Below are 15,486 nucleotides of genomic sequence, written 5' to 3'. Positions count from 1 at the left end.
AATATACATGTACATGTAAAAGCAGAATCTTTTATCCCTATCACTGAAGCTTTAATTCCATTTACATACTTATTAAGTATTTTATATCACTTATATGGTTGTACTGGCTCTATTTTCAGTGACATATTTGAGGCTTGAAAACCTGGTATCTAGATTCCGGCGACCCTGTGTAGTAGACATCAAGATGGGTAAGAAGACGTATGACCCAGAGGCAGGGCCGGCCAAGATTGCGAAGGAGATGACAAAGTTCCCAAATGTTGAAAAGTTTGGCTTCCAGTTCACAGGCATGCAGGTCAGTGTTGCCACCTGCACGCCACACACATATAACTCTCATACACATGACGCAAGGATGAGTTATGTCAGACGCACAGCACGCATATGGCAAATACTGAGGAACCAAGTGTCAGACACATTACTAACATATGTCAGACACACAGCAGACACATACCAGACACACAGCAGACTCATGTCAGACACACAGCAGACACATGTCAGACACACAGCACACATGTTAGACACACAACAGATACATGTCAGACACACAGCAGACACATGTCAGACACACATCAGTCACATGTGAGACACAAAGCAAATGCATGCCAGATGCACAACAGACACTTGTGAGACACACAACAGACACATGTCAGACACACAACAGCCACACAGGAGACACATGTGAGGCACACAGCAGACACATGTCAGACACACAGCAGACACATGTCAGACATACAACAGATGCATGTCAGACACACAGGAGACACATGTCAGACACTCACAGATGTATGTCAGATACACAATATATACATGTCAGTAACTCAGCAGACACATTTCAGACACACAGCAGTGCATGTCAGATACACATCAGGTTCACATCAGATAAACATTACTCACATTTTATACACACAACAGACACATGTCAGACACACAGCATATACATGTCAGACACATGTCAGACACACAGCAAACACTCAACAGACACACATCAGATACATGTTAGAAACACATCAGACACAAAGCAGACACACATCATACACATTGCAGACACACAGCAGATACATGTCAGACACAAAGCAGATGAATGTCAGACACATGTCAGACACAGCATATACATGTCAGACACATGTCAGACACACAGCAAACACACAGCAGATACATGTTAGAAACACATCAGACACATGTCAGACACAAAGCAGATGCATGTTAGACACACAACAGACACATGTTGGACACACATCAGATGCATGTCAGACACACAACAGACACATGTTAGGCACACAGCAGATGTTTGTCAAACACACAACAGACACATGTAAGACACACAGCAGATGTTTGTCAGACACATGTTAAACACACAGCAGACAACAAGCAGACACATAACAGACACATGTCAAACACAAGCAGACACATGTGAGACACTCAGCAGACACATGTCAGACACACAGCAGATATGTGCAGACACACAAAACACAAACAACAGACACACAGGAGAGATGTCAGACACACAGCAGACACATGTGAGACACACAGCACACCCAGCAGACACATGTCAGACACACAGCAGATATGTGCAGACACACAAAAGACAAACAACATTCACACTGCAGACATGTCAGACACACAGCAGACACATGTGAGACGCACAGCAGACACAGGTCAGACACTCACAGATGTATGTCAGATACACAACATACACATGTCAGTAAAACAGCAGACACATTTCAGACGCAAAGTAGTGCATGTCAGACACACATTAGGTTCACATCAGATAAGCAGAACTCACATGCCAGACACCCAACAGGCACATGTTAGGCACACAGCAGGCACATGTCAGGCACACAGCAGTGAAACTCAAGCTGCTGGAGCAGTATTGAATTCTCATTATATACAATTAGTTGGTCCTTTATTTAAGGCAAGTGACCAATTGCCAAAACAGTACAAAACAGCACAATACAAAACAACATAAACATATAAAAGAATAAACCTGGGGTCACCGCCTTGGAATGGTCAATGCATTGGGGGTTCAAACCGGTTTTAGAGCGCTCAACCTCACACTTGGCCCAGCAATATTCATGATACATTTAAATAAAATTTAACCTCATAGCATTGCAACTTAAATTATGTTTATTATATAAAATAAAAGGGAATTAAAACGCATTCAATTTAATCACCATTTAATTACTCAAAGGTAGGAAAGAGATCAGAGCAACTGAGTTACAACTTTTTGAGGAACGATGAAATGAAACTACGAACAAGTGTCAACTACATTCCTTCTTTATAGGAAAAGATTTAAGAATATAGCATCATAAAGTTAATATTTCAGATCATCATCGCGCAAATGCAGGAAGAAGCAGCAATAATGGGTGTAAAAGTTCCATATTACATAGCTTGGTTGTTTATGTGACTGCTAAAAGATAAATCAAACGATTGTTTATGTGATTGCTAAAATAATAAATCAAACCAGAAACGCCTGTCAGAGAGAAAATAAAATAAAAATTGAATCCTATAAACCCAATGACCTTTGCATGTAGATTAAAACAATGAAAGTTTGTCGTATGAAGCGATGACGTCACAAAAATCAATGTAGCCAGGAACAGTGAAAGAGTATGGTATGACGTAATTGAGAAGCGAAGACACGATGATGTGAACAAAATCCAGGGGCAGTACTGTAAAATAAAAATATTAAAGAGGCGGTACTGTAAAATTGAATTACCAATAAAACCAGCTTAGGTGATTAAATATTTAAGAATCAAACGTATAAAATGGTAATTCCATTAATGTTTCCAAATTTTAAGAGAAGAAAGATATAGTGAATTGAAAACCAACAAGTACGTGTTTTTAAATACATCAGCATCATATCCTTTTGATAAAAATGAGTTAATTAAATTGAAAAGTTTAATATAAACATTTTCTTTAAGTTATTTTAATTTTCGAACACGCTTCAAAATATCTCCATAAAATGATGGTTGGGAAATTCCATTAGTTAAATGCCATTTTAAAGAAACATTAAATTTTTGAAATTAAATCACAATACTTTGAGTGAAATTTAGCTTATTTACTTCTTAGGTTATGATACAAAAAACCTTGTTTTAGCAATTTCTTTGATAATGTACTATTACGATCATTAAAATCTTTAATACATGAGCATGCTCTGGCATAACATACCAACTGCGAAATGTAAATACCATAGGATGGACCTTAAGGGATGTTACCATCTAGGAACGGAAAATTCACAATTTCAAAGTTAAAGTTGTCCTGTTTGTCGTATAAACTAGTTTAAATCATATTATTATTAATAGTAAGATGTATGTCTAAATACGCAGCGTCTGTATTGGATTGACACGATCTATTTAAGATTAGTTGGTTCAGGTAGATTTTGTGAATATATTGTTCAAAGAATGATATATGAAATATAAATGAATTAACATGCTAAAAGAACATTTATGGATGTTTAATGCGTTTAAACTCCAAGTCAAACATTAAAATACACATTTTCAGACATGCACCATTCTTAAATACACAGTTGAGATTAAATCAGGAGTTCAATCAGTGGACCTCGGGACAGATCAATTTACCAAAAAAGTCTGATCCCTGTTTTATATGACTTTCAGATACCTAGTTTTTACTTCCTCGATTGAACAATAATCGAAGTGAAGATAACTATGAGGTAACTAACAACATAGTTATCTCTGTTTATCTGCAACCATTCAGTAAAATCAATTTTGAAAATGACGTAGATAATAACAAGTAGCTATTATCTAGGTCAATTTAAACACGGATCATGATACACAAGTAAGAACATGGTGAGACTGTTAATATTCAGTTCATTCGGAGGTCACTTCCACTGAATGTTTGTCTGAGTGACTTAATTTTTAGCTCACCTGATTGCTCAGGTGAGCTTTTGTGACCGTTCTTTGTCCGTCGTATGTTCGTCCGTCTGTCTGTCCGTTAACATTTGCTCGTAAACATTCCAAAGGCCACATTTCTTGTCCCATATTCATGAAACTTGGTCAGAAGCTTTGTCCCAATGAAATGTCGGCCGAGTTCGAAACTGGGTTGTGCCGGGTCAAAAACTAGGTCACTAGGTCAAAAAAAAGAAAAACCTTGTAAACACTGTAGAAGTCACATTTCATGCCCAATCTTCATGTAACTTTGTCAAAATGTTTGTCTTAATGATTTCTTGGTTGAGTTCAAAAGTGGTTCCGATCCGTTGAAAAACATGGCCGCCAGTGGGCGGGGCAGTTTTCCTTATTTGGCTATCGAGAAACCTTGTAAACACTCTAGAAGTCACAATTTTTGCCCAATCATCATGAAAGTTGGTCAAAACATTGGTTCAATCGTTGTCTCGTACGAGTTCGAAAATGGTCGAGATCGGTGAAAAAACATGGCCGCCAGTAGGCGGGGCATTTTTCTCAATATGTATATTGTGGCAGTTTTCCCTATTTGGCTTTAGAGAAACCTTTAAAACACTCTAGAAGTCACAATTTTTGCCCAATCATCATGAAAGTTGGTCAAAACATTGGTTTTATTGATATCTCGAACGAGTTTGAAAATGGTCGGGATCGGTGAAAAAACAAGGCCGCCAGTGGGCGGGGCATTTTTTTCTATATGTATATAGTGAAAACATGTGAACACGGTAGAAATCACATTTTTGGTCCAATTTTCATGAAATTTGCTCAGAACATTTGTTTCCTTGATACGAGAGTTTAGTACAAAAATGGTTCTGGTCAGTTGAATAACATGGCTGCTGGGAGGGGGGCAGTTTTCTCATTATGCCCCCCCCCCCCTTTCGAAGAAGAGGGGGTATATTGTTTTGCTCATGTCGGTTCGTCCGTCCACCAGATGGTTTCCGGATGATAACTCAAAAGAGCTTATGCCAAGGATCATGAAACTTCATAGGTACATTGATCATGACTCGCAGATGACCCCTTTTGATTTTGAGGTCACTAGGTCAAAGGTCAAGGTCACGATGACCCGAAATAGTAAAATGGTTTCCGGATGATAACTCAAGAAGGCTTATGCCTAGGATCATGAAACTTCATAGATACATTGATCATGACTGGCAGATGACCCCTATTGATTTTCAGGTCACTAGGTCAAAGGTCAAGGTCACGGTGACCCAAACCAGAAAAATGGTTTCCGGATGATAACTCAAGAATGCTTATGCCTAGGATCATGAAACTTCATAGATACATTGATCATGACTCGCAGATAACCCCTAATGATTTTTAGGTCACTAGGTCAAAGGTCAAGGTCACGATGACCTGAAATAGTAAAATGGTTTCCGGATGATTACTCAAGAACGCTTTGGCCTAGGATCATGAAACTTCATATGTACATTGATCATTACTCATAGATGACCCTTATAGATTTTCAGGTCACTAGGTCAGAGGTCAAGGTCACAATGACCGGAAATAGTAAAATGGTTTCCGGATGATAACTCAAGAACGCTTAGGCCCAGGATCATGAAACTTCATAGGTACATTGATCATGACTCGTAGATGACCCCTATTGATTTTCAGGTCACTAGGTCAAAGGTCAAGGTCACGGTGACCCGAAATAGTAAAATGGTTTCCAGATGATAACTCAAGAACGCTTATGCTAGGATCATGAAACTTTATAGGTACATTGATCATGACTCGAAGATAACCCCTATTGATTTTAAGGTCACTAGGTCAAAGGTCAAGGTCACGGTGACCTGAATAAGTAAAATGGTTTCTGGATTATAACTCAAGAACGCTTAAGCCTAGGTTCATGAAACTTCATAGGTATATTGATCATGACACGCAGATGACCCCTATTGATTATCAGGTCACTGGGTCAAAGGTCAAGGTCACAGTGCCAAAAAACGTATTCACACTATGGCTGTCAAGGTCACGGTGACTCAACTTAGAAAAATGGTTTCTGGATGATAACACAAGAATGCTTACGCCTAAGATCATGAAACTTCATAGGTACATTGATCATGACTCGCAGATGAAATAATGATGAAACTTGACCAGGATGTTTGTCTGGACAATATCTTAGGTTCAAGTTTGACATTTGGTAAAGATTGAATGAACCGACTCCTGTGAGCGAACTAGGGCCATCTTGGCCCTCTTGTTTGCTGTTTAGTATATGGCTAGTGACCTAGGCCAGCTTTGTTAGAACCTTTTTCACAGGATAAAAGTCTGCTTTAAATCAGTTTTATTGACTACACATGAACAACCTTACTTACTGCCAATTAAAGAACTTCTTTAGACTTGAATTGTTGACTTAATCCTACAAATACATCAATTAATGTAATCTTTGAAGTACTGCGATGCTCATGAAATCTTGTCTTTGTTAGAAACAGTACTTGTTATCTGAACAGCCTTGGAGATCAAACTCATGGTGCCTGCCTGCCCCCAATGGGGAATAAAACTGATATTCAGAATGGATCAGTAAACACAGGCATTTGTACAGGAGTAGTCACTGAAATCCCAGTTAGTATTAACCAAGTTTCAATTTTTAACCGAATGTGTAATAGTTTCATTGTTTCAATTCAAATTCAAACTGTCTTCCAGTCTTTCCACGTATTTTAGGATATATTCAAAATATTTGCTTTGTTTTAAATGCATTGTTTATTTGTATAGCATTTTTCAAAGTTACATAATTATTGTGGTAGGATAACTGAAATTTAGCCTGATTCAAAGGTTGGTATTAGTTGACATAACAAGAAATTGTATGCAATAGCACTAGAACAATGGAAAAGCTAGCATATTCTAGGATGAACTCATGGACTTGTCAGAAAGGAATCATTTACCTGTATGGTAACAAACAGGTGCATTTGTCACAAATTAGCATCAGCCTTCAACATACATGTCCATCATACTAAAAAGTCCTTACAGCCTGTATTGTGATTGTTTTAATGATTTTGTTTCAGACTTATGATCCTTTTGAGGAAAGGATGAAGTTTTATGACAAGTTTTTCTGCCGCAGCCTTGGCGAAGACGAGGTGGTACTGAAAGGTTGGTTCACTTTCCCCATGAGTTCTGTAATGTGCTGCAGTACAGTGATCATTAAATAAAGACCCACTGTAGAATTTATTGTACCTGAGTTTATTAATACCCTCAATAGATTTTGCCTTGAATTTGTTTAAAAAACAGTAAAATATGTTAAATTGATTATTTAAAGGGGCCTTTTCACAGATTTTGGCATTTTTTAACTTTTTCATTAAATGCTTTATATTGATAAATGTAAACATTGGATCGTAAAAGCTCCAGTAAAAAATCAAGAATAAAATTAAAAAAAGGAAAACAACATTGCCCGGAGCAGGTTTCGAACCAGTGACCCCTGGAGTCCTGCCAGAGTCCTGAAGTAAAAACGCTTTAGCCTACTGAGCTATTCCGCCGAGTACACATACTCGACGTATTTTATACCTTATATAAGCAATCTTCGTAGTTTCACAAAATTTAACGACAAAAACAGAACTCTCCAAATTATTCAATCGTTTCGCGTTGCAACGCTTTATAATTTTTAGGTTTTAAAATCGTCAAAAGATGCATATAATGGCTATATTAGACCATGGTAAATGTTCAGTATTACTGTTTCCTCACAAATATGTTAACTAAAACGAAAATGTGCGAATCTGAAACAACTTTTTTCAATTTTGTCAATTTACCAAAGCGTGAAAAGATCCCTTTAAGACTTTCCTTATTTTTCCCCAAAATCCAGCTTTCGCACGATTTTTGCGGTTTTTCTGTTCATTCAAATTCTATGTTTGCTAGCCTTACTGCCTTTTGATTATTAATATGTCACTTTTTGTTTCTGCGCATGATCTAATATCCCAGATTAAACTTTATATACAGCATCCCTTTATGGCTGACATATGCACATTGTTGCCAGCTTATTTAGGTCCAATTATTTTTCAAGGAATTATTGCTCTTTAAATAATTATCATTTTGTCATGGTTTTTTGTTTGTTTCTGTACTAGATTTCAGGAACTTATTTTGAACAAAATGTCGTTCAACTGTATATGTACTACTACTTTTCTTTAAGGTTGAATATTGGCATAATGTAAGGTGGTTCAGCTTCATTTAGCTAACAATTATGTACATGATCCTTTCATATCACCCTATGTCCCGTGTGTTATCAAGTGTGTGTCATCAAATTTGAACTTGTTGCCCCTGTAGAGGTCGCTATATTAACTTATATAATAAACGGTTTCAAAAATTGTTTTTGAGGAAATCTCTGTAAGAGGGGAAAAATAGGTCTAGGGGAAAGGGCCGATATTCGGCGGGTCTCAAAGAAGGAAAAAAAACTTGTCTATTCTGGGTCACTTGTTCATAAATTAGGTCACCAGGTCAAATCGTAGAATAATCTGTTAACCTCTATAGTAATAAGTTTTTGCAACATGTGAAACAACTCTTATTTTAAGATGTACACATTTGCTCCACCTTGACTGAAATGTTATTATACCCCCCTTACCATTGGTAATGGGGGCTAAATAGGAGTCACTTTGTCAGTTGGTGGGTCGGTCTGTCTCGAAAATTTCATCCGATCTTCACCAAACTTGGTTAGAAGTTGTATCTAGATGATGCCTAGGTCAAGTTTGATTATGGGTCATGCCAGGTCAAAACTAGGTCACAGGGTCACTTAGTGCGTTTTAAACCAAAAGTTTATATGGAACATAACTATGTCATTTATCGTTAGATTTTAAAATGACTCGTTACATACATGTTCACCATCATGGGACGGTGTGTCATGCAAAAGAAGTACGTCTATATCTCCAAGGTCAAGGTCACACTTGGAGTTGCCCATAAATGAGCTTGTCCGGGCAATAGCTTTGTAATTTTTTGTGAGACTTAAAAATCATTTGGCACATTTGTTCACATATCGGACGGTGTGTAATGCGAAAGAATTACTTCAATATCTCCAAGGTCAAGGTCACACTTTGAGTTCAAAGGTCAAAAATGGCCATAAATGAGCTTGTATGACCCATAACTATGTCGTTCATTGTGAGATTTTAAAATCATTTGGCACATTTGTTCACCATTATTGGACGGTATGTCATGCGAAAGTATTACGTCGATATCTGCAACGTCAAGGTCACACTTTGAGTTCAAAGGTAAAAAAATGGCCATAAATGAGCTTGTCCCGGCCATAACTATGTTATTCATTGTGCGATTTAAAAATTACTCAGTACATTTGTTCACAATCATTGGACTGTACGTCATGTGAAAGAATTACGTTGATATCTCTAAGGTCAAGGTCACACTTTGAGTTCAAAGGTAAAAAATGGCCATAAATGATCTTGTCCGGGCCAGAACTATGTCATTCATTGTGATATTTTAAAATAACTCGATACATTTGTTCACAATCATTGGACGGTGTGTCATGTGAAAGAATTATGTCAATATCTCCAAGGTCAAGGTCACTCTTTTGAGTTCAAAAGTCAAAAATGGCCATAAATGAGCTTGTTTGGGCCATAACTATGTCATTCATTGTGAGATTTTAAAATGACTGTTCATTTATTTTGTTCATAGTCTTTGGTTGGCGTGCAAGAATTCCAGAGTTCAAAGGTGAAAATGGCCATAAATGATAATAATTCTTAAAAATCACCATAAATTAGCTTCTTTTGTTTTGTGAAGACAGCATGCAAAATATTCTGTGTCTGTAACAGAGCTCTAGTTCATGATAGTTTAGTTTTCTGTTGATTTTAGCTAACCTGAGCACAACAAGTTTTTGTGATTGCCTTTTGTTCATCTTGCGATGTCCATCTTGTGTTGTCCGTCTTGCGTTGTCCTTCTTGCGTCGTCAACATTTACCTTGTTAACTCTCTAGAGGCAACATTTATTGTCCAATCTTCATAAAACTTGATAAGAACACTTGATACATGTATCTTGGACAAATTCAAAAATGGATCCTGTTTGTTGGTAAACATGACTGCCACGGGGCGTGGCAGTTTTCTTTTTATGGCTATAGTGAAACCTTGTCTACACTCTAGAAGTCACATCGTCCAATCTTCATGAAACATGGTCAGAACACACGACCATTTTAAAACTTGTCTCCTGTCCTCAAATGTCAAGGTCAAATTTAAGATCAAATTTGACTGTTTAGTATCATGTTTTTACTGTCACATAGTCATTCATCATGCTTTTTTGGGATAACTTACCACAAATGACAACCATGAGGAGACAGCATTTCTTGTGTTATAATAACACTCTTCCACTCTTAAAGGTCAAAGTCACACTTCGAGATTAGAAGTTCAATTGAGCCATAATAAAGCTTGAAAATTCTTATTTCAGCTGTTACTATGCTGGATTTTATGATTTTTATGATAATGTGTCTTAAGTTACACTCTTATGTTTTGCTTGTGTTTCACATAAGCAAAGTTTGATAAAAGAGAAATATGTGGGCATCCTGGCTGTACGGACACATTTTGTGTTACTTTAGCTCTATCCTTTTGCTCCCCTATGAAGTTTTTATATCAGGTCAATTCTTCAACAATTGGTCTCAAAGAACTCAGATGAGTGCTGAAGGGCCATCATAGCGCTCTTGTTCATTGAGTTATTGCCCTTATTTTTTTCGACATTTGACACTACTGAACCAAATTGTATGACACTTCATCTGCAGCATTGGATGGACCTGCATATATTTAACCAGGTTTTCCGAAGGAAAAAACTGGTTATTAGATTGGCGAATGCGGGCGGGCTGGCTGGCTGGCTGGCTGGCTGGCTGGCGGGCTGGCTGGCGGGCGGGCGGAACAAGCTTGTCCGGGCCATAACTATGTCGTTCATTGTCAGATTTTAAAATCATTTGGCACATTTGTTCACCATCATTGGACGGTGTGTCGCGCGAAATAATTACGTCGATATCTCCAAGGTCAAGGTCACACTTTGAGTTCAAAGGTCAAAAATGGCCATAAATGAGCTTGTCCTGGCCATAACTATGTCATTTATTGTGAGATTTTAAAATCATTTGGCACATTTGTTCACCATCATGGGACGGTGTGTCGCACGAAAGAATCACGTCAATATCTCCAATGTCAAGATCGCCACGACTAAAAATAGATTTTTTTTAAAAACAAACTTACAAAGGGGGTTTATTTTGTTTGTTCATTTCAAAAGTTCAGTTTGAGTTTTCTCCCTTTATCAGATTTTTTTTTTCACAATGAAAACCTGGTTTTGTGACAATTTTGTCCCTTGTTTTAGGTTGTTCTGCTTCAATTACTTTATGGGGAATTATTGCCCTTTGGTGCATAATATATGACATTTTCTAATGAATTTGATGTTTCTATGTCAGAACACAGAAACTAGGAACTAATGATCCAAATTTTGATGACACTTTATTTGCAGTTTTGCTATTAAGTGTAAACATGTGCATACTATCATATTGTTGTGCTCCAGTGATTTTAAGGCATTAATTAACCATTGAATTACACTTTGTTTCCACACAAATAGACCATTCATTTTCAAAGAACATCTTCAGTTTCACAGACTGATATTCTTGTTTTGTTAGTCACCAATGGACAACATATAAAAGCAGAATATTTACAAAATTCAACATCTTGGCTAGCATACCATTTGTAAATAAATCACTTCATGTAGTTTAGCATCACTGTGACATGCGTCTTTTCTACATTTTATTTTTAGCTCACCTGAGCACAACGTGCTCATGGTGAGCTTTTGTGATGGCCTTTTGTCCGTCGTGCGTCATACGTTGTCCGTTGTGCGTTGTGCGGCGTCAACATTTGCCTTGTTAACTCTGTAGAGGCCACATTTATTGTCCAATCTTCATGAAATTTAGTCAGAAGGTTGGTCTCAATAATATCTTGGATGAGTTCAAAATGGGTACATTTGCTTGAAAAGCATGGCTGCCAAGGGGCGGGGCATTTTTCCTTATATGGCTATAGTAAAATTTTGTTAACACTCTAGAGGCCACATTTATAGTCCGATCTTCATGAAACTCAGTCAGAAGATTCATCCTAATAATATCTTGGACGAGGTTAATGATGCCGGTTGGTTGAAAAACATGGCCACCAGGGGGGGGGGGGGGGGCGGGGCATTTTTCCTTATATGGCTATAGTAAAACCTTGTTAACACTCTAGAGATCACATTTATTATCCAATCATCATGAAACTTGGTCAGAAGATTTGTCCCAATGATATCTTGGATGAGTTCGAAAATGGTTTAGGTTTAACACTCTATAGAGGCCACATTTATTGTCCAATCTTCATGAAATTTGGTCAGAAGATTGGTCTCAATGATATCTTGGATGAGTTCGAAAATAATTATGTTTGCTTGAAAAACATGGCTTCCAAGGGGCGGGGCATTTTTCCTTATATGGCTATAGTAAAATCTTTTTAACACTCTAGAGGCCACATTTACTGTCCAATCTTCATGAAACTTGGTCAGAAGATTCATCCCGATAATATCTTGGACGAGTTAAAAAATAATGCCGGTTGGTTGAAAAACATGGCTGCCAGGGGGCGGGGCATTTTTCCTTTTTTGGCTATAGTAAAACCTTGTTAACACTCTATAGGCCACATTTATTTTCCGATCTTCATGAAACTTGGTCAGAAGGTTTGTCCCAATAATATCTTGTTATCTCAGGACAAATACGAAGACGTAGACGATGAAGAAGAACATTCTCTAAACAACACAAATACATTTAAAATATAGAATGAACATTATGTAAAATAATAATTATTATTATTCTTACAACGAATGCAATTTCATTAACTGAAAAAACATGTTTAAGATTAATTAACGACAAGTGTATCGTTGCATTCACATGTCAGTAAATACATAACAATTTATTTATAAATGAATTATAATTAATAATAACCAATTTCGTTGTCCACAATTCAATGTTACAAATAATGTTTATATCAAGATACATTATGACGTCTATTACGTAATACGCGTAAGTTCACATGATGTCCTTGTAGCAGACGAAGCTATTAGAAACAGAAGAACGTAGGTTCTTTTACCATGAAATGAGTAATTTGATATTTAGTGACATCTGTAAAAAAAAAATATTTCAGCATTTTTGTCAAAAACAATTTCCTCCATCCACATCTTTAAATGGCCTGTTGATATTAAGGTCGTTGGGCCATCCTATCAGCAACCCTGTTACTTCACCACTAGTCTTATATGTTGACTTCATTATTCAGTTCTAGTTTTCATCAAAGGACACTGTTCCTGAATTGAAAACTATAATACATTGTAGACATTTTTATGTCTGCTTAAGCAGTAATTAGGAATTTCTAATGATTACCTTTTAACAATTGGCATTTTTAAGGTAACTTTGTGAGTAATTAATAAAGTGCAGTTTTACACAAGATTGTTTCAACAGTATTTGATGTGTATTTGTATATTTACAGGTTTAGGGACATTCTTCAATTTCAAGCATGGCTTAAGAAAGGACGCTATAAGAGTAATACTGGATAAGCTTCTAGAAATTGAACACTGGTTTGTAACCCAAAAAAGGTTCTCCTTTTATGCAAGTTCTCTGCTGCTAATATATGAAGGTGACATGCAACAGACTGACTATTATGCCCAGTGTGTGTCCAGCAGGGGGTCACAGCACACTGTATCTTCAGATCCGGCTGATAACGTGTCCTCAGAGGCCACAGACAGTACCGACATCACAATATCTGACACCCTTTTGTCTGATGTGGATGTGTCCTCATCTGGCCAGACAGACAACTGTTCTCTCACTGCCTCCAGTAGTAATGTCTCTGTGAATACTGCATCCACTGCGGGCAGTTCCTCTATAGCCTCGCAGGGTGGCGGCCTGGCAGAGGTGAAAATGATCGATTTCACCCATGTATTTGATGTAAATGAACGCGATGACAACTACCTGTACGGACTGCAGAACCTGATCATGTACATGCGGCAGCTGCTGACAATGGACTCCTAGTGGAGCCACAGTAGAGCAACGCTAGTAAAATCTCCAGAATGGTTGTAACCTAAAGAATATAATAATCAGGGTTCTCAATAACTTTTGAGCCAACAGGCCAAAATGGGAAACCAGCAGGCCTTCCATGGGGGTCCAGATTTTTTTTTAATTGAGCACTTGTTTTCCTGCATTTTGGGCCATTTTATGGCTTTTTAAATGATCAACAGGCACTTTCATTTGAGCATTTTTTTGTGCATTTTATGAATTTTAGCTTTTTTTACTAACAAAAGATAAATACGATTTTTCCCAAATAAAGTGTATCATAATTCGGATAAATACAACTTTCGGATACGTAATTGCACTCGATTTTTAGGGTCAATTTTTTTTATTTTGAGGGGTTTTTTTGCACAAGGTTCCAAGTGGGACATTTTATTCTGATAAGGAAAAAACTTCGATTTTTGATTGGGAATGGGGCCAAACTTTGGCCCTAAAGGAATGGGCGGAAAAGGCCTGATCGTCCGTCTACCATGCACATTTTGCGTGACACTTCTAGTTTGAAATGTAACTGAATTATAACAAACTTTCACAACAACAAAAACTTTGCATTAACACAAAAAACACAAGCAATCAGGAACAAAAATTCGCCATGTGATGAAAAGAACGTCAAAATATTTGACTGCTTTTTTACCGATTCCAATTTGCGCTTTTCATTGTTGTTGTTGTTGTAAAGCGTTAAGGGAGATAATCAAGCAACATCTTTGCTTAATAGCAAAAAGGAGCAAAATTACCAAAAAGACACGCAAATTTCGAAAAGTCAATTGCCAGTTTTCCGAATCTGAGCGATTTTCAACCGGCCAAAATCTGATTTCAAACAGCTGATTTGGCCGGCGGCCGGCTCTTATTGAGAACCCTGAATAATGTTTAGTTGTTTTAGAGAAAACCTGATACCCTTTCATATTGCTAATATTTTCCCTTATTGATATCAATTTCTTTTTTATTCTGTTTTAAGTTGAAAATATGTAAATTGTTTTGATATATTGATAATGTACAGTAAACTTCTCTTGTATGATATTGAGAATCAATCTCAGCTTACGACACCCTATCAGAATATTAATCCATCCTTTAATAGACAAACAAGCACATGTACACACAAGTATATAGTCGATACTGTTGTAGGTCATTTTGTAAGATACTGGTCAACATAATAAAGGCCTCTTGATTAGTACTCCGGAAAACAGAGTTTGAAGAAAGGTGCACTGGATAAACCATGCTGATGTGTTGACCGTTGGTTGATCTGTTGGTTGGTTTTTCAATTAGCATTACATGTCCTTCAAAAGTCTTGGTCTTTTGTTGATAAAGATGGAACTTTATATACTCCAGAACCACTTTGAAACTTTTCAAGTACAAGGTCGTTATTTAACTTCTTCGATCAAATGCAGCATTAAGGAAGTCCAGCCTTGTTGTATCTCATAATCTGTGTCAAAGCAGTATGCAAGGTTTTTAATCACAGTAAGTGATAGCTGTATCTGGCTGTATTAATTTCAATCTCCAATCTGCAATTGCTAGATAGTAACAAATAAAACGCATCATTAACCTTCCACAAGATCAATCAGTTTTTGCCAT

At 37.1% G+C, this 15,486-nt stretch overlaps 1 protein-coding gene across 2 annotated transcripts in view; it reads left to right on the top strand.

The window, feature by feature from the left end:
* The window catches only part of LOC127868391 (inositol polyphosphate multikinase-like), a 55,822-nt gene extending 41,017 nt beyond the window's left edge, over positions 1–14,805 (top strand). For both annotated transcript variants that reach the window (XM_052410136.1, XM_052410137.1), the window contains exons 4-6: positions 120–292; positions 6,902–6,986; positions 13,346–14,805. In XM_052410136.1, coding sequence (XP_052266096.1) covers positions 120–292; positions 6,902–6,986; positions 13,346–13,884 — 797 coding nt within the window. In that variant the 3' untranslated portion in view covers positions 13,885–14,805. The remainder of the gene's footprint in view (positions 1–119; positions 293–6,901; positions 6,987–13,345) is intronic.
* The last annotated feature ends 681 nt before the right edge of the window (positions 14,806–15,486 follow it).

This window comes from Dreissena polymorpha, chromosome 2 (assembly GCF_020536995.1).
Source record: "Dreissena polymorpha isolate Duluth1 chromosome 2, UMN_Dpol_1.0, whole genome shotgun sequence".
Taxonomy (NCBI): domain Eukaryota; kingdom Metazoa; phylum Mollusca; class Bivalvia; order Myida; family Dreissenidae; genus Dreissena; species Dreissena polymorpha.
This window is presented reverse-complemented; position numbering and strand designations above follow the sequence as displayed.